The 21,095-nt window shown below is 49.3% G+C and overlaps 1 protein-coding gene across 1 annotated transcript in view; it reads left to right on the top strand.

Moving 5' to 3' along the window:
- LOC120865976 (myosin-13) overlaps nucleotides 1-20,842 on the top strand; it is a 48,574-nt gene extending 27,732 nt beyond the window's left edge. The window contains exons 21-39 of the mRNA XM_040243346.1: nucleotides 927-1,169; nucleotides 2,789-2,965; nucleotides 4,407-4,552; nucleotides 4,654-4,744; nucleotides 6,213-6,602; nucleotides 7,392-7,518; nucleotides 7,605-7,723; nucleotides 9,746-9,942; nucleotides 10,311-10,494; nucleotides 10,877-11,042; nucleotides 11,541-11,665; nucleotides 12,468-12,776; nucleotides 12,858-13,061; nucleotides 15,055-15,180; nucleotides 15,438-15,608; nucleotides 18,313-18,417; nucleotides 18,515-18,610; nucleotides 20,237-20,371; nucleotides 20,813-20,842. Coding sequence (XP_040099280.1) covers nucleotides 927-1,169; nucleotides 2,789-2,965; nucleotides 4,407-4,552; nucleotides 4,654-4,744; nucleotides 6,213-6,602; nucleotides 7,392-7,518; nucleotides 7,605-7,723; nucleotides 9,746-9,942; nucleotides 10,311-10,494; nucleotides 10,877-11,042; nucleotides 11,541-11,665; nucleotides 12,468-12,776; nucleotides 12,858-13,061; nucleotides 15,055-15,180; nucleotides 15,438-15,608; nucleotides 18,313-18,417; nucleotides 18,515-18,610; nucleotides 20,237-20,371; nucleotides 20,813-20,827 — 3,126 coding nt within the window. The 3' untranslated portion in view covers nucleotides 20,828-20,842. The remainder of the gene's footprint in view (nucleotides 1-926; nucleotides 1,170-2,788; nucleotides 2,966-4,406; nucleotides 4,553-4,653; nucleotides 4,745-6,212; nucleotides 6,603-7,391; nucleotides 7,519-7,604; nucleotides 7,724-9,745; nucleotides 9,943-10,310; nucleotides 10,495-10,876; nucleotides 11,043-11,540; nucleotides 11,666-12,467; nucleotides 12,777-12,857; nucleotides 13,062-15,054; nucleotides 15,181-15,437; nucleotides 15,609-18,312; nucleotides 18,418-18,514; nucleotides 18,611-20,236; nucleotides 20,372-20,812) is intronic.
- The last annotated feature ends 253 nt before the right edge of the window (nucleotides 20,843-21,095 follow it).

Genomic DNA, 21,095 nt, shown 5'->3' on the forward strand with positions numbered 1-21,095 from the left:
CATCCCAGATCCTCCACTTGGCAGCTGTGTGACCTCAGGCAGGTGACTTATCTTCTTTGTGCCTTAGTTTTCTCAACTGTGAAATGGGCACAGCAATAGTCCCTCACCTCTTAGGGTAGCTGGGAGGCTCAGATGAGTTCATGCATGTAACACAGGACCTGGTCAGTAAACACAGAAGGCTATTCTTGCCAGACTCTTTTCATCCATTACCTTGAAATGCGTGTCCAGTTCTCACAACACTGAGAAGTAAGTAAGAGAGGATATAATCTGTTTACATTTAACAACATAAACAGCTAATCGTGGTCACTCCAAGAGACTCATTGTAGAGTCTTCTGGGGAATGTACATATTTAATCACTTGTTTCTATTTGAGGTTTTCTTTTCTGTGGCTTAAGGAAGCAGGCCTCAGGAGTCATAAGAAGCACTTTGCTGTGGAGAGGTTTAAAAGGTGGTCAAGTTTGGGAAATATTAGTTAGCGTGTGAAAGCACAGAGTGGATGAGTTGATCTTCAACTCATGTAGGAGGAAGAGGGAGATGGCCGGGCATCCAAATGTGACAAATTTGCAGAGGTTTTATGAATGCTATGTGTGCCTTTGCTTGAGAATTTCTACTAAGTGGATGACACCATTAGTGGCTAAAAAAAAAAGGATTTGGATGATATACATGAGGGTAAAGCCCTTCCCTCTGGGGTTGGTCAAGAGGCTGATTAAAAGACAATAGTCTGTAAATAACACAGTCCTATTGTATAGCACAAGGAACTGTATTCAACATCCTGTGATAAACTATAATGGAAAAGAATATGAAAAAAAATGTGAATCTGTGCATAAATGAATCACTTGGCTGCACAGCAGGAACTAACACAACACTGTAAATCAACTATCCTTCAAAAAACAAATTAGGAAAAACAATGATCTGTTGGGTTTTTAGGAAACAGAAAACCTGATGGATGCCGAGGAGCGGTGTGAGGGACTCATCAAAAGCAAGATCCAGCTGGAGGCCAAAGTTAAGGAGCTGAACGAGAGGCTGGAAGAGGAGGAGGAGATGAATTCTGAACTGGTTGCCAAGAAGAGGAACCTGGAAGACAAATGCTCCTCCCTCAAAAGAGACATCGATGACCTGGAACTGACCCTGACCAAAGTGGAGAAAGAGAAGCATGCCACGGAGAACAAGGTGGGCATCCCCACCCCTCCTCCCGGGAGACAGGTGGGGAAGGAACTGCCCGGAAGTGGGAGGGGAATGAATCCGCCTCTGCCCTGTTCTTAAACCCGTGGGCTCTTCCCTCGCTCCTGCTACCTGCCGGGTTACACCACAAGCTTCTAGCCCCAACCCTTCCTCCACAATGCAAGAGATCCTTCAGGAGAAGCACTTGGCACAGGGAAGCCAAGAAACGTGCCCACAGAGCCAGGCAGATGATCAGGGAGGCAGGTGGTGAAGGAGGCAGAAAACTGGACCACACCAAGGACTGGCAGGGAGGTTAGAGGATCAGGGACCCTCACGCATTACTGGTAAAATGTAGACTAATGCAGCCTATGGAAAAGCCATCTGGAAACTCTTAGCTGAGTTAAGAATCCATGCATCCTTCAACCCAGTGGTTCTGCTTCTGGCTATACAGACCAAGGATTTCTCCTGCTAGGTCCATAAGGGGACATGTATGAGGAGGCTCACGGCAGCATTTCTTGTGGTGCGGGGGATGGATGCTGGAGGCAGGATCAGGGTCCACCTGGGGGGGTGGAGAGGTGAGATGTGGAGGACACACAACAGGCTGTACACGCAGCCGCCGGGACAACGAGATGGATGTGAAAGGCCTAGTGCTGAGTGTGGGGGCAAAGGAGGAAAATGAAACATATAGCATGAAACCGTTTATGCAGACTAAAATTACATGTACACAAAATAACACTTCACAAAAATACATGGGAAACACAGTCCATGAGTCACATGGTCTTTGTTGCCAGGGAGGTAGAGATGACTCAAGGCACTGTCGAAGGGGCAACTGGGTGTCGATAGGGAGGTGACAGGGAAGGGGTAGGGACTGTGGCAAACTGGAGAGCACTTGCCCTGCCCCCAGGTGGCCTCCAGGGCGCAGTGCCAGCCAACTGTTGCCAGGTGGGGATGTGAACGCGGCATGGCCAGAGCTTCTGATTTCCCTCGAGAAATCAGACATCCAGATTTTAGGTGGAATCTCATTTTTTCCACCAATGTTTACAACTTATTCAACTTGTAAACTATTATGTGGCCAGATTTGGCCCATAGGTCAGGAATTAACGACCTCTGATCTGGAAGAGTGTTGCACATGGGAAAAGCTCAATTTAATGCTTTAAAGCTCCATGGTTGGTGCCCTTGCCCTGCTTCCTGACACAGGGGACTCCCCACTCTGGATTTTCTTGCGTAGCACCTCCTGCCTATTCCTCTTCCCCTTCCTGCCTCATTCTAAACCCTGGCCAGCCAATAAACAAATTCCCATGGATATAATCTGATGAGTACAGGTTGATGTGTTGTTTTTTGGAGGCAGCATATTTGCATGAATAATGTCCTTCTGTGTACCATATGATGTCCTCTTTAAAAAAAAAAAATTATCCTAAAGGGCCCTGTGATAGGCCAGTGAGGACTGAAAAACACCAGAGGCTGCCAATTTCAGGATGATGCAGCCAACACCATAGGCACCTACTGGAGAGGCAAAGAAGTAGTAACCAAAAAAGAGAAAAGTCAAAGAAAAAAAAATCAATAGCCTTTGCTGGAAGCTTCTGGTTTAATTGTTTGAACTGGTTTCAACTGGTGATATACTCTCTTAGGTAAAGAATCTTTCAGAAGAAATGACAGCGCTTGAAGAAAACATTTCCAAACTGACCAGAGAGAAGAAATCTCTGCAGGAAGCCCACCAGCAAACACTGGATGATCTTCAGGTTGAAGAAGACAAAGTCAATGGTCTGATCAAAATAAACGCCAAGCTGGAGCAGCAAACAGATGACGTGAGGAGATTTCATTACTACGCCCTAACATTGACGACTTGCAGAAGCAAAGACAAGATGAGGTCTACACAGGATGCAGGGTTGAGGCTTCTGACTCTGGGGTCAGAATCTCTTGAGTTCAGATCTCAGCCCATGCCAAATAAATGTGGAATGCGAAGTGAGCCACTTAAACTCGTGAAGCCCCAGTTTCCACCTTGTGAAATGGGGATTCAATTAGCTTTAGCTGCAAGAGTTTTCATGGAAAGCGTAGCACACAGAGAGTGTTCAGTAAAACGTTAGCTGCTAAAATCACCACCACCATCGCCATCACTATCATCCTCACCCTCAGCATCACCAGCATCATCACCAGCCACCATCACCACCATCATTGCTACCATCATCACCATCGTCATCACTGCCACCATCACCACAATCATCACCAACCCACCATCATCACCATCATCACCACCACCATCACCACCACCATCACCCTTGGCATCACCAGCATCATCACCACCACCATCATCATCATCACCATCATCACCACCACCATCACCCTCGGCATCACCAGCATCATCACTACCACCATCATCATTGCCACCATCACCACCACCGTCATCACCATCACCACCATCAGCATCATCACCGTCGTCATCACCAGCATCATCACCACTATTATCCCATCACCACCACCATCACCGTCATCACCACCATCAGCATCATCACCATCACCACCATCGTCATCACCATCAGCAGCAGCATCACTATCACCATCATTATTAGCATCTACTTGTAGGTCCTTGGGTTCCAACAGCTCCCATCCTGTTCTAACTTTGTTAAAAATGAGTTCCATTGGGGGCCTGAAAAATTACCATCCACCCCCTCCCTACCCCCGCATCACATTACACTTTTGTTCTTGATGTAAGAGCCAGGTTTGAAGCTTAAGGTTTCACTCCCAATCGTGGCTAGAATGTTTCCAGATTGCCAGAATCGTCCTGAGGGCAGAGCAGGTGTCCTCCTCCCCAACAACTCCTTTCCCTCACCGCCCACCTCCCCTCCCCATACACACACATTCTTTGCCTAAATCTCCCCACAGCTGCATGGTGCAGGTAGGGGAGAAGGTTGATAGTACATAATCTAGACTTTCCCAGGCACAGCTGGGGCAGTGCCCTCCCACAGGTGCCCCGTTCTGTCTGGGTAAGAGTGTGCATCCCCCAGCACCCTGTTTCCATCATGGGGCATGGGATAGGCCAAATGGGCATCAGCTGAAAGAGACACTGGGAGACCTCGGGGGGATCCAGCCTTTGCCAGAGGAGAGAAGAGGGAGGAGGCAGGGGGCCACGCTCCCTCCTGGGGCAGAGGCGAGGGCTCACACCTGCGGGATCCCCGGGACACTGCCCTTGGCTAAGAGGCAAGCTCAGTTCCCAGCAAATCTCAGCCCTCCCCAACCGTGTCTTCCCAGCTGGAGGGCTGCTTAGAGCAGGAGAAGAAACTGCGGGCTGACCTGGAGCGAGCAAAGAGGAAGCTGGAAGGAGACCTGAAGATGTGCCAGGAGTCGATCATGGACCTAGAAAACGACAAGCAGCAAGTGGAGGAGAAACTGAAGAAGTAGCTCTTTCATGTTCACCTGTGTTCGAGCCTGAAAGCTAACTGCCTTTGAAGGGCTCGTAATTCGAGTATTTTAAATATATATACGTATCTATTTGCAGGAAGGAGTTTGAAATCAGTCAGTTACAGACCAAAATTGAAGACGAACAAGTTCACAATCTGCAGTTACAAAAGAAGATTAAAGAACTGCAGGTGGACACCTTCCCCACCAACTGGAAATCCCTGTATCAGGGTCGCCTCCTTGCTCTTTCCGCTAGATTTCTCTTTTTAAAATATTTATATATTTGGCTGCACTGGGCATTAGTTGCAGCAAATGAAGTCTTGTGTTGCATCGTGTGGGCTTAGTTGCCCCACAGCATGTGGGATCTTAGTTCCCAGACCAGGGATTGAACCTGAGTCCTCTGCATTGCAAGGCACATTCTTAACCATTGGACCACCAAGGAAGTCTCATCCCCAGGTTTCTTTTGCTGCTTTTTTGTCTTAGTCCAACCTGGAGAGAATCTCCTTCTCTTTTTTTGAAGTTAATATTCAAATTGTCTAAGTTGCATATAAATAGATTTTCTTGAAGATAATTAAAATTACCCATAGTGGCAACCCACTCCAATACTCTTGCCTTGAAAATCCCATGGACGGAGGAGCCTGGTAGGCTGCAGTCCAGGGGGTCTCAGAGAGTCGGACACGACTGAGCGACTTCACTTTCACTTTTCAGTTTCACGCATTGGAGAAGGAAATGGCAACCCACTCCAGTGTTCTTGCCTGGAGAATCCCAGGGACTGAGGAGCCTGGTGGGCTGCTGTCTATGGGGTTGCACAGAGTCAGACAAGACTGAAGCGACTTAGCAGCAGCAGCAGCAGCATAGACTAAATATTATTGATAAGGGTGCTCTAAGCACCACCTCTAAGTCCAGGGTCCTTCCACCTTCTCAGAAATCCACTGCATCCTCTGGGTCTTTTGTACACATGGATCTATGTACATAGACACACACACAAAATATATAGGAGATGCGTGCACGCACGCTAAGTCACTTCAGTCATGTCGACTCTTTGCAACCGCATAGACTGTAACCTGCCAGGTTCCTATATCCATGGGATTCTCCAGGCAGAATACTGGAATGGATCTGCAATGGATTGCCATGCCCTCCTCCAGGAGATCTTCCTAAAAGGAACAAGAATATTAAATAAATATGTATATATATAAACTTCTACATAATACATATGTATATGGGGACTTCCCTAGCAGTCCAGTGGTTAGAAGTCAGTGCTTCTACTGCTGTGGGCCTATGTGTGATGCCTGGTCAGGGAACTAAGATTATCCAAGCCATGCAGCATGGCCAAATATATATATATGCACTTAAAATATTAGATAGAGACTATCATTATGCGAGTTGCTCTCTTCATGTAGCAATGCATCCTGCAGAGCTGTCCATGGCAGACCTGAGTGGACATCTTACTACTTTGTGGTCTCCTGGACCACGGGCTGATCTGACCATTCCCCTACTGATGGGCTCTTAGATTGTAGCCAAGTTTTCTTCCAAGGATTTAATGTTATAATGTATTCTTGACCTTATGAAGCCCACCCCCAATCCTCCCCACCATGTTCTCCCCAAAGTGGGGCTGTTGCCCAACCCTCCATGACCTTCCTGACCCAGTGACCCTTCCAGGCCCGCACTGAAGAACTGGAGGAGGAGGTGGAAACAGAACACACGCTCAGAGGCAAGATTGAGAAGCAGCGCGCGGACCTCTCCCGGGAACTGGAGGAGATCAGCGAGCGGCTGGAAGAAGCCAGCGGGGCCACTTCGGTCCAGATCGAGATGAACAAGAAGCGGGAGGCTGAGTTCCAGAAACTGCGCCGGGACCTGGAGGAGGCCACTCTGCAGCACGAGGCCACAGCGGCCACACTGAGGAAGAAGCATGCGGACAGTGTGGCCGAGCTAGGGGAGCAGATTGACAACCTGCAGAGGGTCAAGCAGAAGCTGGAGAAGGAGAAGAGCGAGCTGAAGATGGAGATCGGTGACATGGCCAGCAACATCGAGACTGTCTCCAAGTCAAAGGTACCTGATGCTTTTGCTCTCTGCAAAGGCGAGGCAGCATCCACCTGCTGGGTGAGCGGGTACAGTTCCATGCCTGCAACTCACTGCATGTTCTGAATGGTAACACTCTCTCCACTTCCATCTGCTCCTGGCTCCCCAAATTCATTCAGGTTACCAGAGCCCTGATTCAAAGATCTGCTATAACTCAAGATCTCTTCATTCATCCAGTCTTTCCCAAATACTTCCAATCCATCTCCCATTTTCTTTTTCTTTCTTTCTTTCTTTATTTGTGTGTACATGCCTGCTAAGTCACTTCAGTTGCATCTAACTCTTGTGACCCTATGGACTGTAGTCCGCCAGGCTCCTCTGTCCATGGGATTCTCCAGGCAAGAATACTAGAGTAGGTTGCCATGTCCTCCTCCAGAGGATCTTCTCAGCCCAGGCATCGAACCCAGGTCTCTTACATCTCCTGTAGATGGGTTGTTTTTTTTACTACTAGTGCCACCTGGGAAGCCCATTTATTTACTTGCTTATTATTTATTTGGCTGTGTCAAGTCTTAGCTGTGACACACAAAGTCTTTTGTTGTGATGCTCAGACTCTCTAGTTGCAGCACATGGGCTTAATTCAATTCCTCCACAGCATGTAAGAGCTTGGTTCCTGGACCAGGGATCAAACCCGAGTCCCCTCCATTGCAAGGCAGATTCTTCAAAGTGGCAACCCCGCTTTGAAGCTAAACTATCAAATGATTTGATACTAGGAACCCAGGATCCATTTTTCCCATTCATGTTGGCTTTTTTTTTTTTTCCAAGAGTAATGTGGAAAGGATGTGCCGGACTGTGGAAGACCAGTTTAATGAGATCAAGGCCAAGGATGACCAACAGACACAGTTAATCCATGATCTGAACATGCAGAAGGCAAGACTGCAGACCCAAAATGGTGAGGATGGGCAGGGCCCTGGGGTCCCACTGCACTGTGGAAGAGGGTGGTCCAAACCCTGACGTGGGCCCACATCTGTTTGCCAGGGGAGCTGAGCCACCAAGTGGAAGAGAAGGCCGCTCTGATCTCACAGCTAACCAAAGGCAAGCAGGTCCTCACCCAGCAGCTGGAGGATCTTAAGAGGCAGCTGGAGGAAGAAAGCAAGGTAAGGATGGATGCCTCCGTCTAGAAAGGTAGAGTCAGGTGGGACCTGAGAAGCCATGGAGCTGGTTGAGGGCAGTGCTGGGTCACGAAGTCTGGTGCTGCTCCTCTCTTCCTTGTAGTAGGACAGGAACATGTTCTTGGAGGTTCCAGAACCTTGGCATTGGCTCTCCTTCAGAGCTAGAAAATTCTACCAGGGTGCTCCATCCTCGGAGCCCCTCTGTTCCCCAGTGGAGGAGCTGATAAACTCCCCTCCCCAGGCAGGGGCATCCCCTCCCCCACCACAGTACTAGCTGGGCCATCTCTGCCTCTGTGCATCTTCCCACTCTGCCCAGCAATCATTCCACCCCCTTGAAATGCTCTCCTCTCTCTCCTCCATCACTCTTTGTGTATCACCAGCTACAACACCTACATTTAAGAACCCCCTCCTCCAAAGGGCTGGCCCTTGGGACATTTGCATAAATGCAAACACCATTATCATGTGCTTGATGTCAATATCACGATATTTATAATTCACATCCCCCAACTAATCTGTCAACTCCTAGAGGGCAAGAATTATTTTCCCCCACTGTAGGAGTTAACAGTAGTTACAGCACACAGTAGAACAGTGCACACAGTAGGTGCTTAGTAAATGTTGTTGATGTGTGTTCGAGAACTAAAACAGAAAAGCAAGAGTGCCCAAAACTGCATATATGTAGTTCTGGGGGTGCCATGTGCCAGCTAAAACTTACAGGGCGCTCTTCTGGAATTCCAGAAAACTCCATCTGCCTCTCCTAAAAAACAAGAAAAGTGCTGTCTCCCATCTTTCTAGCATATGGTTGGGGTTCCTGGGGGACTTGCAGGGCAGAGGGAGTGGAGAGAATCAGAGCCTGAGAAGGCCCCTTCCAGGAGCAAAGCTGTCCTTTGGCCAGGATACAGAAGGAGCTAAGCTTTCCTTCCTGGGAAAAGTTTGTTGTTTTTTTGTGTCTTTGTTGTTATTGTTCAGCTGCTAAGTCGTGTTTACTCTCTGAGACCCCATGGACTGTAGTCCATCAGGCTCCACTGTCCATGGGGTTCTCCTGGCAAGAATACTGGAGTGGTTGCCATTTCCTTCTCCAATCTGTGCCTTTAAAAGGATGCATATACATGAGTTACTGCACTGGGCCAACCAGAAAGTGTTCTGTGACCGTTATGATGAGAGCACCAATTTCCTCCCAACCAGGTAGAAGTGAGTGATGGAGGCCTCAGACATGTCCCCCTTCTGCTTGGGAAGCGGTGGCAGAGCCGTGGAAACCGCACAGCGCATGTCAGAATTCCCGGGTGGGGACACGGCCCCCTGATGACACCAAAATATACGTTTGGGGTTTTCATGGTCACAGTATTCCGAAACACTGAATTAAGTAGTGAGAAGATTAATCCCTTTCTGATTCTCCTCCAATTATTCTGATTAAATAAGAAAAAGGTCTCAATTTCGATGTTGTTGTTTAGTCACTGAGTTGTGTCTGACTACTTTGTGACCTCAAGCGACCCCACCAGGCTGCTTAGTCCGTGGGATTTCCCAGGCAAGAATACTGGAGGGGGTTGCCATTTCCTCTTCCAGGGGATCTTCCCAACTCAGGGATCAAACGCAAGTCTCCTGCATTGGCAGGCGGGTTCTTTACCACTGAACTACAAGGGAAGCCCCTCAATTTGGATACCATCTCTCTAACACTGGTGCATCCTCCTCATCAAAACACAAGAGAATAGTACTAGGACACAGGGTCACAGCTGCAAATTGCTTAGCTAGAAGGTGGTAACATTGTCTTCCCTCCATTGCATTTATTCGGTGACCTTATGTTTACGGCAAGTGTTAATGATTTTCCACTTCAATATAATAGTCTACTTTTTAAAAAGTGAAGTAAATAAAACAGGAGCTATGCTGCTCCAGCTAAGTTTGTGAAGGCAGCAAGTGAATGATTCAAGTTGGGAAACACTGGTTGAAACAAAATTTCTTACCCTGGAAAATGACCAAACGGTTTTGCAATTTGTCACCACGCTGATGCCGCAGGCCAAGAGCGCCCTGGCCCACGCCCTGCAGTCCGCCCAGCACGACTGCGACCTGCTGCGCGAACAGTACGAGGAGGAGCAAGAATCCAAGGCCGAGCTGCAGAGGGCGCTGTCCAAGGCCAACAGCGAGGTGGCCCAGTGGAGGACCAAGTACGAGACGGACGCCATCCAGCGCACGGAGGAGCTGGAGGAGGCCAAGTAGGGGCTCCCAGGTTACGCTAGGAGAGACAACCTTAAGACACAAGGAAGAGACAGGGGACAGGCCCTGTCTCCCTCCCTAGGCCTTCAAGTTTCCCTAAGTACACAGACCGGGTCTCCATGCCCTTCCCCCTGGGTCCTGTCCATTCATTCCACCTGGTCCCTTTGGCACCTCCTAGGTGACTGCTTTGCCACCAAACATTTTGGGATTCTTCAGGTGATACTTAGATCCTATCCAATCATCAAACTCTAAGGCCTTGGTCTTATCAAATTCCAGTCCTTTTTAGATGGCTCCATTCCCTCCTGATCTGACAGTTACTTCTGAAAGAGTCCACCTTTCCCAGCAACAGTAGGTCTGATCCTCTTAGGAAAAAACTGGCCCAGAGGCTCCAGGAGGCAGAGGAAAACACAGAGGCTGTGAGCTCCAAGTGCGCGTCCTTGGAAAAAACCAAGCAGAGGCTCCAGGGAGAGGTGGATGATCTGATGCTGGATTTGGAGCGGGCCAACGCTGCCTGCGCCTGCCTGGACAAGAAGCAGAGGAACTTCGATAAGGTCCTTCCCCATCACTCGATGCAAGAGATGTGTGAATGCACACACTTTTGGGGTAGGGGGAGGTGCACAGAGCATCAAGTCCGGAGTGGAGACTTTGGGGCTTTGCACCGTCTCTTGATTTTTGTGACAGTCCCTCTGAAAGGAATTTTATTTTTCATCAGAGTTAATTCAGATTACTTTGAGACCACCATATCTTTCAGAATACAGCAGATCTCTGTAGAGATATCAGAGTTTGGAACCCCTGAGTCTGGGGAATCCCCCTGTTTCTTTGGTCTCTAAAGGTGGGAGGGTCCCACTTTGGCATTGCTGACATGACTCACTGTTAACATAACTCAGTTCCTAGCCTTCTTGGCTCCTCACGGGTCCCTCTGCCACCTCCTAGGTCTTCTCAGAGTGGAAACAAAAACTGGATGAGAGTCAAGCTGAGTTGGAAGCAGCTCAGAAAGAGTCCAGGTCTCATAGCACTGAAGTCTTCAAGATGCGCAATGCCTACGAGGAGGTGGTGGATCAGTTAGAGACACTGAGACGGGAGAATAAAAACCTGCAAGGTGGGCACTGCCCATCGCAGGGGTAAGAAGCCCCCAGCTCTCTCCCCCAACTCACAGGGGTGTGACAGTCCCCCCTTCTCTTCCAGCCACCTCTCCCCCACTTAGCCACAGCTGCCTCCTTCTCACTGCCCCACAAAATCCTCACATCTACTCAGTGACCCCAAGACCCAAACTCCACCAATGGAAGGCATAGTGGTAGCCAAGCCTCGTTCTCAAGAACAGACGGCCTGTGGGCTGCCAACCTCCCTACGCTGCTAGAGAACAGATCTTCCGTGGATTCTGTCTCTGCGTGGCTTTGTGTCCTCGGTTCTGACACTAAATCCCTTAGGGTCTCAGACTCCTGATCTACAAAATTAGACCAGACCCAGTGCCCCTGAATGCCCCTTCTATTTCCGAGACTGTGATTCTATGCATACTTTCCATGATTTCCTGCCTGGTCCTCTCCATCGATCAAACAGAACCTGTGGAAATAGCCTAAACCAAGCCTGTCCTTTGCAGAAGAGATTTCCGACTTAACCATGCAGATTGCGGAAACAAACAAGAATCTTCAGGAAGTGGAGAAGACCAAGAAGCAGGTGGAGCAAGAAAAGTCAGACCTCCAGGCTGCCCTAGAAGAGGTGGAGGTAAGTGCCTGGGATGCGATGGAGAAGCACAGAGCACCGCAGAAGGCGAACTAGGCCATGCTCCCTGCGTGCCCTTCCTGCCAGGAGCCTACCTGGCAGGAAGCTTTGCTGGAAAGAACATTCAGCTGCCCTCACCCCACAGTGGGGGCGGGGAGGGCAGCTGTGTCCTGCTGCTTCGTCTCCTCCAAGTCCTCCAGTCCATCGTATAATATTTTCCCTATTGAATAAATAAACCGGTCTTTATGTCCTCAACATCTCAGAAAGCAAGACCTCCATCACCAAACATCCTGAAAGCCAGGTCCGAACGCCTTAGCTTCAGCAAAGAGCTATGCACAGTCATATTTGGCCACTGGGAATTCCATGTGGCCCAAAGAGTGCAATGTCCTGATTTAATCATCCACGGTGGCCAGTGCGGACCAGATGGTTGAGACGTTTCTAGGGAAATTTCCACGACTCAGGGTAACAGGAGAGCAATTTCTCTTTCTCTGTCTTTTTAGAGACAAGGTAGGCTCCTGATTTATGGTCACTATCTTTTTACAAAGACACAGTAATCAAATTTTTACTAATTCAAAGCGATGCTCTGTCCTCAAGACATAAGGCTGTTTGTTTTTAACAAAGTTTCAGTTCCAGTCTCAGCACTAGTCACAGTTTGGGAGAAACCATTTGACCTCTTTGAGCATTGTTCTAGCCATTTGTAAACGAGTGTAACAGCACCCATTTTATCATGATGGATGGGGATGAAAAACCTCGTTCCAGAAGGTGGCTGCCCCAGCACTCCCAGTCTCTCCTTTGCTTTTATCAGGGTTCCTTGGAGCATGAAGAGAGCAAGATTTTGCGTGTCCAGCTAGAGCTGAACCAGGTCAAATCTGAACTCGACCGCAGGCTCACTGAGAAGGACGAAGAAATCGAGCAGCTGAAAAGAAGCAGTCAGCGGGCGGCAGAGGCCACGCAGAGCCTACTGGATGCTGAGATCCGGAGCAGAGATGATGCTCTGAGGCTGAAGAAGAAGATGGAGGGAGACCTCAGTGAGATGGAGATTCAGCTGGGCCACTCCAACCGCCAGATGGCCGAGACCCAGAAACACCTGCGCTCAGTCCAGGGCCAGCTCAAGGTGAGTGGGCGGCCCACGGGGGAACTGGCGGGACCTCAGCCTGCCCTGGGCTCCCGTCTCAGCCCTGGCTTCCCTGTGAAGGACTCCCAGCTGCACCTGGATGATGCCCTGAGGAGCAACGAGGACCTCAAGGAGCAGCTGGCTATAATGGAGCGCAGGAATGGCCTCTTGCAGGAGGAGCTGGCGGAGATGAAGGTGGCCTTGGAGCAGACAGAGCGGACCCGCAAGCTGTCGGAGCAGGAGCTGCTGGACGCCAGTGACCGCGCGCAGCTTCTTCACTCCCAGGTGAGCCCGTTCTTGCTGCCCTCGGGGTCCACCCTAGTGGGGATCCAGGCTCTGTGGAGTGTAGTTTCCACCCCTCCTCCCAGGCTAGTGGTCAAGACCAACTTTCATTAGGCTTAGTTCCTGGAATAACATTGTCTCTAGATGGAAGATGGCTGAGCTTTCTTTTATCCGAAGATAAAGAAGGACGAATTATTGCATAAAGGGGCTGGAGAAGGCTGCATAGATGCAGTAACATTTAAGCTGCAAGCTTAGATAATTAGGGCTTCCGTGTGGCTCAGACAGTAAAATATCTGCCTGCAATGCAGGAGACCTGGGTTCCATCCCTCGGTCAGGAAGATCCCCCGGAGAAGGGAATGGCAACCCACTCCAGTATTCTTGCCTGGAGAAGTCAATGGACAGAGGAGCCTGGTGGGCTACAGTTCATGGAATTACAAAGAGTCGGACATGACTAAGCAACTAACACATACACACACTTAGATAATTAGGATCGTCTTTTGAAATAATTATTTTTAAGAAAGTTACAAAATTCCTTGTTTTATTTATTTATTTTTGGCCATCCCACATGGCACGTGGGTTCTTAGTTCCCCAAGAAAGTAAAAGTGAAAGTCACTCAGTTGTGTCCGACTCTTTGCCACCCAATGGACTGTGCAGTCCATGGAATTCTCCAGGCCATAATACTGGAGTGGATAGCCATTCCCTTCTCCAGGGGATCTTCCCAACCCAGGGATGGAACCCAGGTCTCACACATGGCAGGCAGATTCTTTACCAGTTAAGCCACGAGAGAAACCCCAACCAGGGATCAAATCCTTGCCCCCTGCAGTGGAAGCTCAAAGCCCTAATCATTGGACCATCAGGGAATTCCAAAAGAAATTCCTTGCTTTAAAAACTAGAGAATACAAGCCAAAAAACAGAAAAATACCAACCATATTGTTAGCATCTGGAGATCTTTTATTCTAGACTCTTGTTTCTATACATAAATATGATTTTTTTAGTAAATGTCATCAGTCTTTTTGCAATTTTTTTTCATTTAACAATGTCATAAGCACATTTCTATATTTTAAAACAATTTTCCATGATACAGTTTTTTTAATGGCAGAAAAGTAGTCCATTTTAGTTGTGTATTATGACACTTTTATATAATCAGTCTTCTATGCTTTGGTATTTTTAGATTGCTCTCAATAAAAATTTTTATGATTAGAAGATTGCTATGACAAACTTCTTCATATACATCCATGATTACTATTTCCTTAATATTCCTAGAAGTAAATAAACTCCTGGAAGCCCAATTTCATGGTCAAAACAGTAAATGCATTTATATGCTATAAATTGCTTTTTAACAAAGTTGTCCCAATTTTTATTCCCATTGGGAAAATATGTGAGAGTGCTTAGCAATTATTTGTTTTAATCTTCACTAACATTTATGCTTGAAAATGCCTCACTTTAAAATTTCATATTTCTTTGATTACTAGTGAGGTAGAACATTTTGTCATATTTATTGGTTATTTGTATTTCGTCTGGCGTGTCTTAGCTATTTGTACTTTTGCCCTTTTTTCTTAATGGTTTACCTTTTTTACATATTAAGGAAGGAAATATTTTTTCAGCAATGTACACTGCAAATGCTTTCTCATTTGTCATCACATTTACAACCCTATGTATAATGTTTGGATCATCAGAATTATTTTTCATTTCATATAGTGAAATCAACCATTTCCTTGTTCCAACACCATTAATTAAATAATCTATCCTTCCTCAAATATTTGAAAACCTACCTTCATTGTTTATTCAGTTATTTTACCTACAATTCTTGAATCTGATTTGGGACTTTCTGTATGATCAAGAATGATAATCTTTTTTAATATTTTTCACCCACGTGAAAAATCAGAACCGGAACATCCTCAGCATTAGACTTCTTTCCCCACCCAACTCTCTCCCTTCCAATCACTATAAGTGTCCATATGCAGCCTGAACCTCTGCTATCTAATTTTTCTGGTAGAACACGAGCCTGATAAATACCAAGAAAAAACTGGAAGCTGACATAGCCCAATGCCAGGCAGAGGTGGAGAACTCTATCCGGGAGTCCAAAAATGCGGAGGAGAAGGCCAAGAAAGCCATCACAGACGTGAGCTGCATTCTTTCCTCTCAGAGATGCTGTCTGGAGACAAGAAAGGGGCTTCTAAGCCAGGGCCTGGCGAGTAGGTCTCCTCTCCTCAGCCCTGCAGTCACTCAGTGGTGGTTTCCTGGAGAGATGGAGGAGACGGAGGAGATGCAGAGGCAGAGTGGGAGGGGAGCTGAGGGAGGGAGGACCAGCCTCGCAGCATCCTCCATGTGCCCGGGGAGGAGGGCGGGTGGCCCACAGACGCTTCCTGTGGACCACAGGCGGCCATGATGGCCGAGGAGCTGAAGAAGGAGCAGGACACCAGCGCCCACCTGGAGCGGATGAAGAAGAACCTGGAGCAGACGGTGAAGGACCTACAGCACCGCCTGGACGAGGCTGAGCAGCTGGCCCTGAAGGGCGGGAAGAAGCAGATCCAGAAGCTGGAGAATCGGGTAGGGGGGCCAGCGGGGACTCTCATTCCCAGAGTGACAGAGGTTCAGCTGCCTCTGGCAGAACCATAGTCCCGAAACTTAGATGACGGGGAAGTGGGCACTGAGTCTATTGCAGGTGCCGTTTGAGGACCACGTGTGAAGCTCCCTGTGAGCCAGATGTCCCTCCCACTCCTCCCTCTCTGCCCTACACCCCAAGACATATACAGACCCACTCCAAAAAGGGTATCCCTCAATACCTATAGTGTAACGACATACCACATGTTCACATTCTATCTTTATTTAGATTCAGATCTATATTTACTGGGGGTGGGGGAAAAATACTTTGCAGTCATAAGATTATACATTTGGGTGTAATTCATCAAGCTGCACTTTGATAAGGGGCTTCTCTGGTTGCTCAGTGGTAAAGAATCCACCTGCCAGTGCAGGAGACTCAGGTTAGATCCCTGGGTTGGGAAGATCCCCTGGAGAAGGAAATGGCAACCCACTCCAGTATTCTTGCCTGGAGAATGCCATGGACAGAGGAGCCTGGCAGACTACAGTCCGTGGGGTCGCAGAGTTGGACGTGATTTGGTGACTAAACAAGAAGAAGCACTTTTATAAACAACAGCCCATCCTACGTAAAATCTGCTGCTTTGGCTTCCATTCCCAGGTCTCATTCCCTTCCTGGATTTCCTAATGTCGATTTCCTACTGTCAAAATACAACTTGTGATTCTGGTATCTTTCTCACTCCATCCAAAACGCAGGGCAATTGGCGCTTCCCCCAGGCTAACTCTCCAGCAGCTTGCAATCCACACGCAGAACAGTATTGCTTTGTCTTGATCTGGGAGCATATTTTGTAGTTTTCTGTTTCTTTCCTGATGATTCCCTTTGTTTCCTGTACCCTTTGCTTTTCCCTTTCGACCTGAGATAGTTCATTTTATTTGCTTTTTAAACCGGGCTGCATTACCTGTTGGCAGTTTGGAGGAGGCCTTGGAGAAGGATGTGAAACTGTCTCTGTTGTCCCCGAGAAAAGGGACATGAAAGAGGCAGACAGGATGAAGAGGTGGCGAAGAGAAGAAAACCACTTCTCCCACAGGAAAGACCCCAAAACATTCTTGATGCCAGCCTCCAAAGATGTGGTCACTACGCTTGTACACTTTAAATGTGAAGCCATTTTTTAACTAAAAACTACAAGGACACAGATACACGACTATCAAAAGTAAACACCAGGGAAGTTAGAGTTCCCCCCAGAGTTCTGAAATGCTTATTTTTAATTATTCCCAGTCTTCTTCTATTAAAACAAACTTGGGTTCGGCCTTCCCATGGACCCCTCCCTGGTGGGAGGAATTAGATCTCATGCCCCCTCCCTGGTTCTTTGATTCTGGGTTAGCAGGGAACCCTCCACCAGCCCCCCATGGCGTGGTAAGCCACCTAGCCTGTTCTCCAATCCAATGCTTATAGCCGCCCAGAGGGAATTCCTAGGGAAGCAAATGTTTCATAGAACCTGATGGGAGACAGCTTCCTGGGGCTGGTGGGGAGGGCGGGGCGGGTCTTTTCTTTTCCAGTGTTCAGAATTGCTGGTTCCACTGGTGGATTTCAAGGTTGACTCAGGGAGCCTGCAGGCCCAAAGCTGCCCTCTCGGTGGCCACTGGGATTCCCAAGGACTGGCTGCCGCCACCACCATGGGACCCCCTCTGGATTGAGGAATTGGGCCACAGTGGTGACCTGCATTCTCAGTGGCTATACTACTCCCTCACAGCTTCAGGAAAGGCAGACACAGCTATGAAATCAATAATACCTGTGTAATCTCATGGGCAGAAGAGCCTGGGAGGCTGCAGTCCATGGGGTCGCCAAGAGTTGGACATGACTGAGTGACTTTACTTTCACTTTTCACTTTCATGCACTGGAGAAGGAAATGGCAACCCACTCCAGTGTTCTTGCCTTGAGAATCCCAGGAACGACAGAGCCTGGTGGGTTGCCATCTATGGGGTCGCACAGAGTCGGACACGACTGAAGCGACTTAGCAGCAGCAGCAGCAGCGCTATATCATCAAAAGATAGACTTTGTCTTATTTGATCCCCACATTCTAGATAGGTTGACAGGAATTATCGCTATTCTAAATACACAGAAATTCAAAACTTTCCCTAGCAGTTCAGTGGTTAGGACTCCACACTTCCAATGTAAGGGGCATGCATTCAATCCTTGATAGGGAACTAAGATCCCACAGGTCATGCAGTGCAGACAAAAATTTTTTTTTAATAAATAGATAAACAGAAACTCATACTCAGGGATGACAACTGACTTCCTTTGGATTCATCAGCTGGACCTGGGGCTTAAACACACCTTCAGTTCTCCCGGGCCCACTTTCTCTCTGTGACCCCTGCAACTGCCTTCCTCAATCAGGAATCCAGGCCCCCATGACAGCCCTCACCCAGCTGCATGGCCCCCGAGGAAGGGGCATCTTTTGCAAAGCTCCGTCCACTAGCCAAGCCACGTGCACCTGGACTGCTTCTGCCCAAAGAGGGCATCTTGTCATTTGCACAAAAGCACAGCATGGACTAGCAGCGGCCTTGAGAATAAAATGTGTTCTGAGCCCGAGGAGGAGACAGCTTTGCAAAAATGAACTTAGAGGATCTTGAGTTCACCCTAAAAACAACCAGCATGCAAGTGTTGAGAAAAGCCTGGGAGATGTGGCCTGACCCCTGCGCTCTCTTCTGGGTGCAGGTACGGGAGTTAGAAAGTGAGCTGGATGCTGAGCAGAAGAGGGGGGCCGAGGCTCTGAAGGGTGCCCACAGATACGAGCGAAAGGTCAAGGAGATGACTTACCAGGTAGGCAGTAACTCTCCTGAAACCCCAGCGGGCACCCCCTGGATCCCACCTGCAGAAGCAGCGGAGAATGGGTCTGGCATGGACCTTGTGTTTGCAGGCAGAGGAGGACCGCAAGAACATCCTCAGGCTCCAGGACTTGGTGGACAAGCTGCAGGCCAAAGTGAAGGCTTACAAGAGGCAGGCAGAGGAGGCTGTGAGTATGGGGTCCATCCGGTCTCATAGGGTCCACAGCAGCTGAGGCCTGAGTTTTCATTTGCAGGCTATAAACACAAGCTCAGGACATCTGCCCTCTCCCTCCCCTATTCTCCTCTCCCTCCCGTATTCTCCTCCACCTCTCCCTAGTCTCCTCCCCCTCCCCCAGGCCCCACCAGTCCTGGCCCATACCCCTCCATCCCTCCACTCTGCCTCGACCCACCTGGCTTTATCCCACCCACCCTGACTCGTTGCACTGCCCCTGACTCACTCAGAACTCCCTGCCCCTGTGAGCTGACCTCAAATACCTGGTCTTAATTCATGTCATCCCATCTTACCCCTGGCCCTGGCCCCCATCACCTCCATCCTTCCTCGGCCTCCCTAACTTCTACTCCCCAGTTCATGCTTTCGGATCTACCCTTGAGCAAACAGTGGAATCAACAGGGAGGAAATGGTTTGGGCTGAAATGAGCACTTCCCAGGTACCTTCTGGGGACCCAAGGTCTGAAGGACTTTAATAGCAGGAAGCTGGGGTGGCGGGGAGAAGTGTGGGGTCTTTCTCTTTGATAGATGAGAAATCCTTTAGGAGAAACTCGGTTCCACAAAGTTGGAAGGTTGCTTTACTTCAAGGGTTTCTCAGATTTTGCAGATGACGTGGGATGGACCTCATAGTGGAAGAGGTGTTCTGAATTGCAGCATTTCTCACCCTTGATGGAACATGGCATCTCTTTTTAGTAAACAGAGCATCTCACAGGACTTGCAGCCTGAGAGGCAAAATCTGGGGGAGCCTGCTCCAGATAAATGACTGAAGATGAGGTTTCTCTCCCTGCCCTTTGTCTTCCCTGCTCAAGAGACTGGGGCTTCCGTCCTGACCTCTGGGAAGCGGGTCTGGACTGGTTAAATGAGGGGAGGATTAGCACAGCTGCAGCAGGACTGGCCAGGGCCCAGCAGGCCACCTTCATCAGAAACCCTTGGATGGTCCTCAACCAGACCCAGCCTGGCCATGGGCAGCCGGCACTGGGAGCAGGCACAGGGCAGGAGCAGGCACGGGGCAGGGGGGCGTGGACCGTGGGTCTCTGACACCTCCATGTGCCTGGGAGACTTGATCTCCTCTAAAGAGCTCTCAGGGGTGGGGATGGCATAGAGGAGGGGCACAGGGGGACAGACAAGCATCCTAGGGGAAAAGTGATGTGTTAATCACCCGGTCATGCCCAACTCTTTGCAACCCCGTGGACTGTAGCCCACTCCTCTGTCCATGGGGTTCTCCAGGCAACGATACTGGAGTGGGTTGCCTTTCCCTTCTCCAGGGGATCTTCCCCACCCAGAGACTGAGCCTGGATCTCCTGCATTGCAGGCAGATTCTTTATCATGTGATCCACTGGGGAAGCCCAGGAAGCCCTATCCTGGGGGCAGCGGACCTCCCAGGTGACTGAGCAGTGCACAAGGTCAGGAGCCGTGGGCATCGTCCTCACTGCTGGAGAGCTCAGCTCTCCCTCCTCTGACCTCAGGGACTTGGGGCCCAAGCTCTCCTGGTACCCCCGTTCCCACAGAGGCTGTCAGGGACCCAGGGCCTCAGAGCCAGAGGGAGGGCCTTCCTCAGCCTCCTGCCCCCTCGGCCTTCCCTTCAGGAGGAGCAGGCCAACACGCAGCTGTCCAGGTGCCGGAGGGTCCAGCATGAGCTGGAGGAGGCCGAGGAACGCGCCGACATCGCCGAGTCCCAGGTCAACAAGCTGCGGGCCAAGAGCCGAGATGTGGGAGCCCAGGTGAGAGCAGACTCCCCTCTCCAGACACCCTGAGACTCAGGACCAGGCAGCAGCTGCAGAGCTCAGAGGGTGCTTGTCAGTGTCCCTCCCTGGCTGCCGGCCGTGCCTTCACTGATGTACTGCTTTAGCCGGGTCCCTGGGATTCCAGGCTCACAGGAGCAGTGAGGGGCCAGGAGCCAGATGTCCTACTATCCCTGCCCCTCCCTCCTGTTGCAAAAGGCGGTGCCCAAGAAGCCCCTGCTTTCGGGGGGATTCGCCCCATCTCCACGGGCTCAACTGATTTGCTTTTACAATGTACAAAGGGAGACAAAGCCACATCTTAATGTTTTCCTGAGACTCCAGCCTCTCCAGTTGCCCCACTTGAACACGAGACCCAGCCTCACCTTTGCTTTGACTCATTTCCTGACTCATTTCCTGTGTTCGATTCTTTTTCTCCCCCAGAAGATGGAAGAATGAGCCCCTCCCGATGCCTGTTGCCATGGGACACCTTGGGAAAGCAAAGGGAAGGTGTCCTGAGAAATAAATTCTCCCGGCAACTCAGATCTCCAGCTCTGCTATGTTTATTATCACTGTCCGTTCTTCCTCCGTGGGATGGTTCTCAGATTCTTGCCAGGTCTATTGTATAAACCATAAAGAAAGAGATGTGAAAGTGGACCCTCCTGGCCCTGAGTAGGAAAGAAGGAAAATCAACTCACTGCAAGATAGACCACCAGCTCCCCAGCAG

Source organism: Oryx dammah, unplaced genomic scaffold, assembly GCF_014754425.2.
Source record: "Oryx dammah isolate SB20612 unplaced genomic scaffold, SCBI_Odam_1.1 HiC_scaffold_8, whole genome shotgun sequence".
NCBI classification, from domain to species: domain Eukaryota; kingdom Metazoa; phylum Chordata; class Mammalia; order Artiodactyla; family Bovidae; genus Oryx; species Oryx dammah.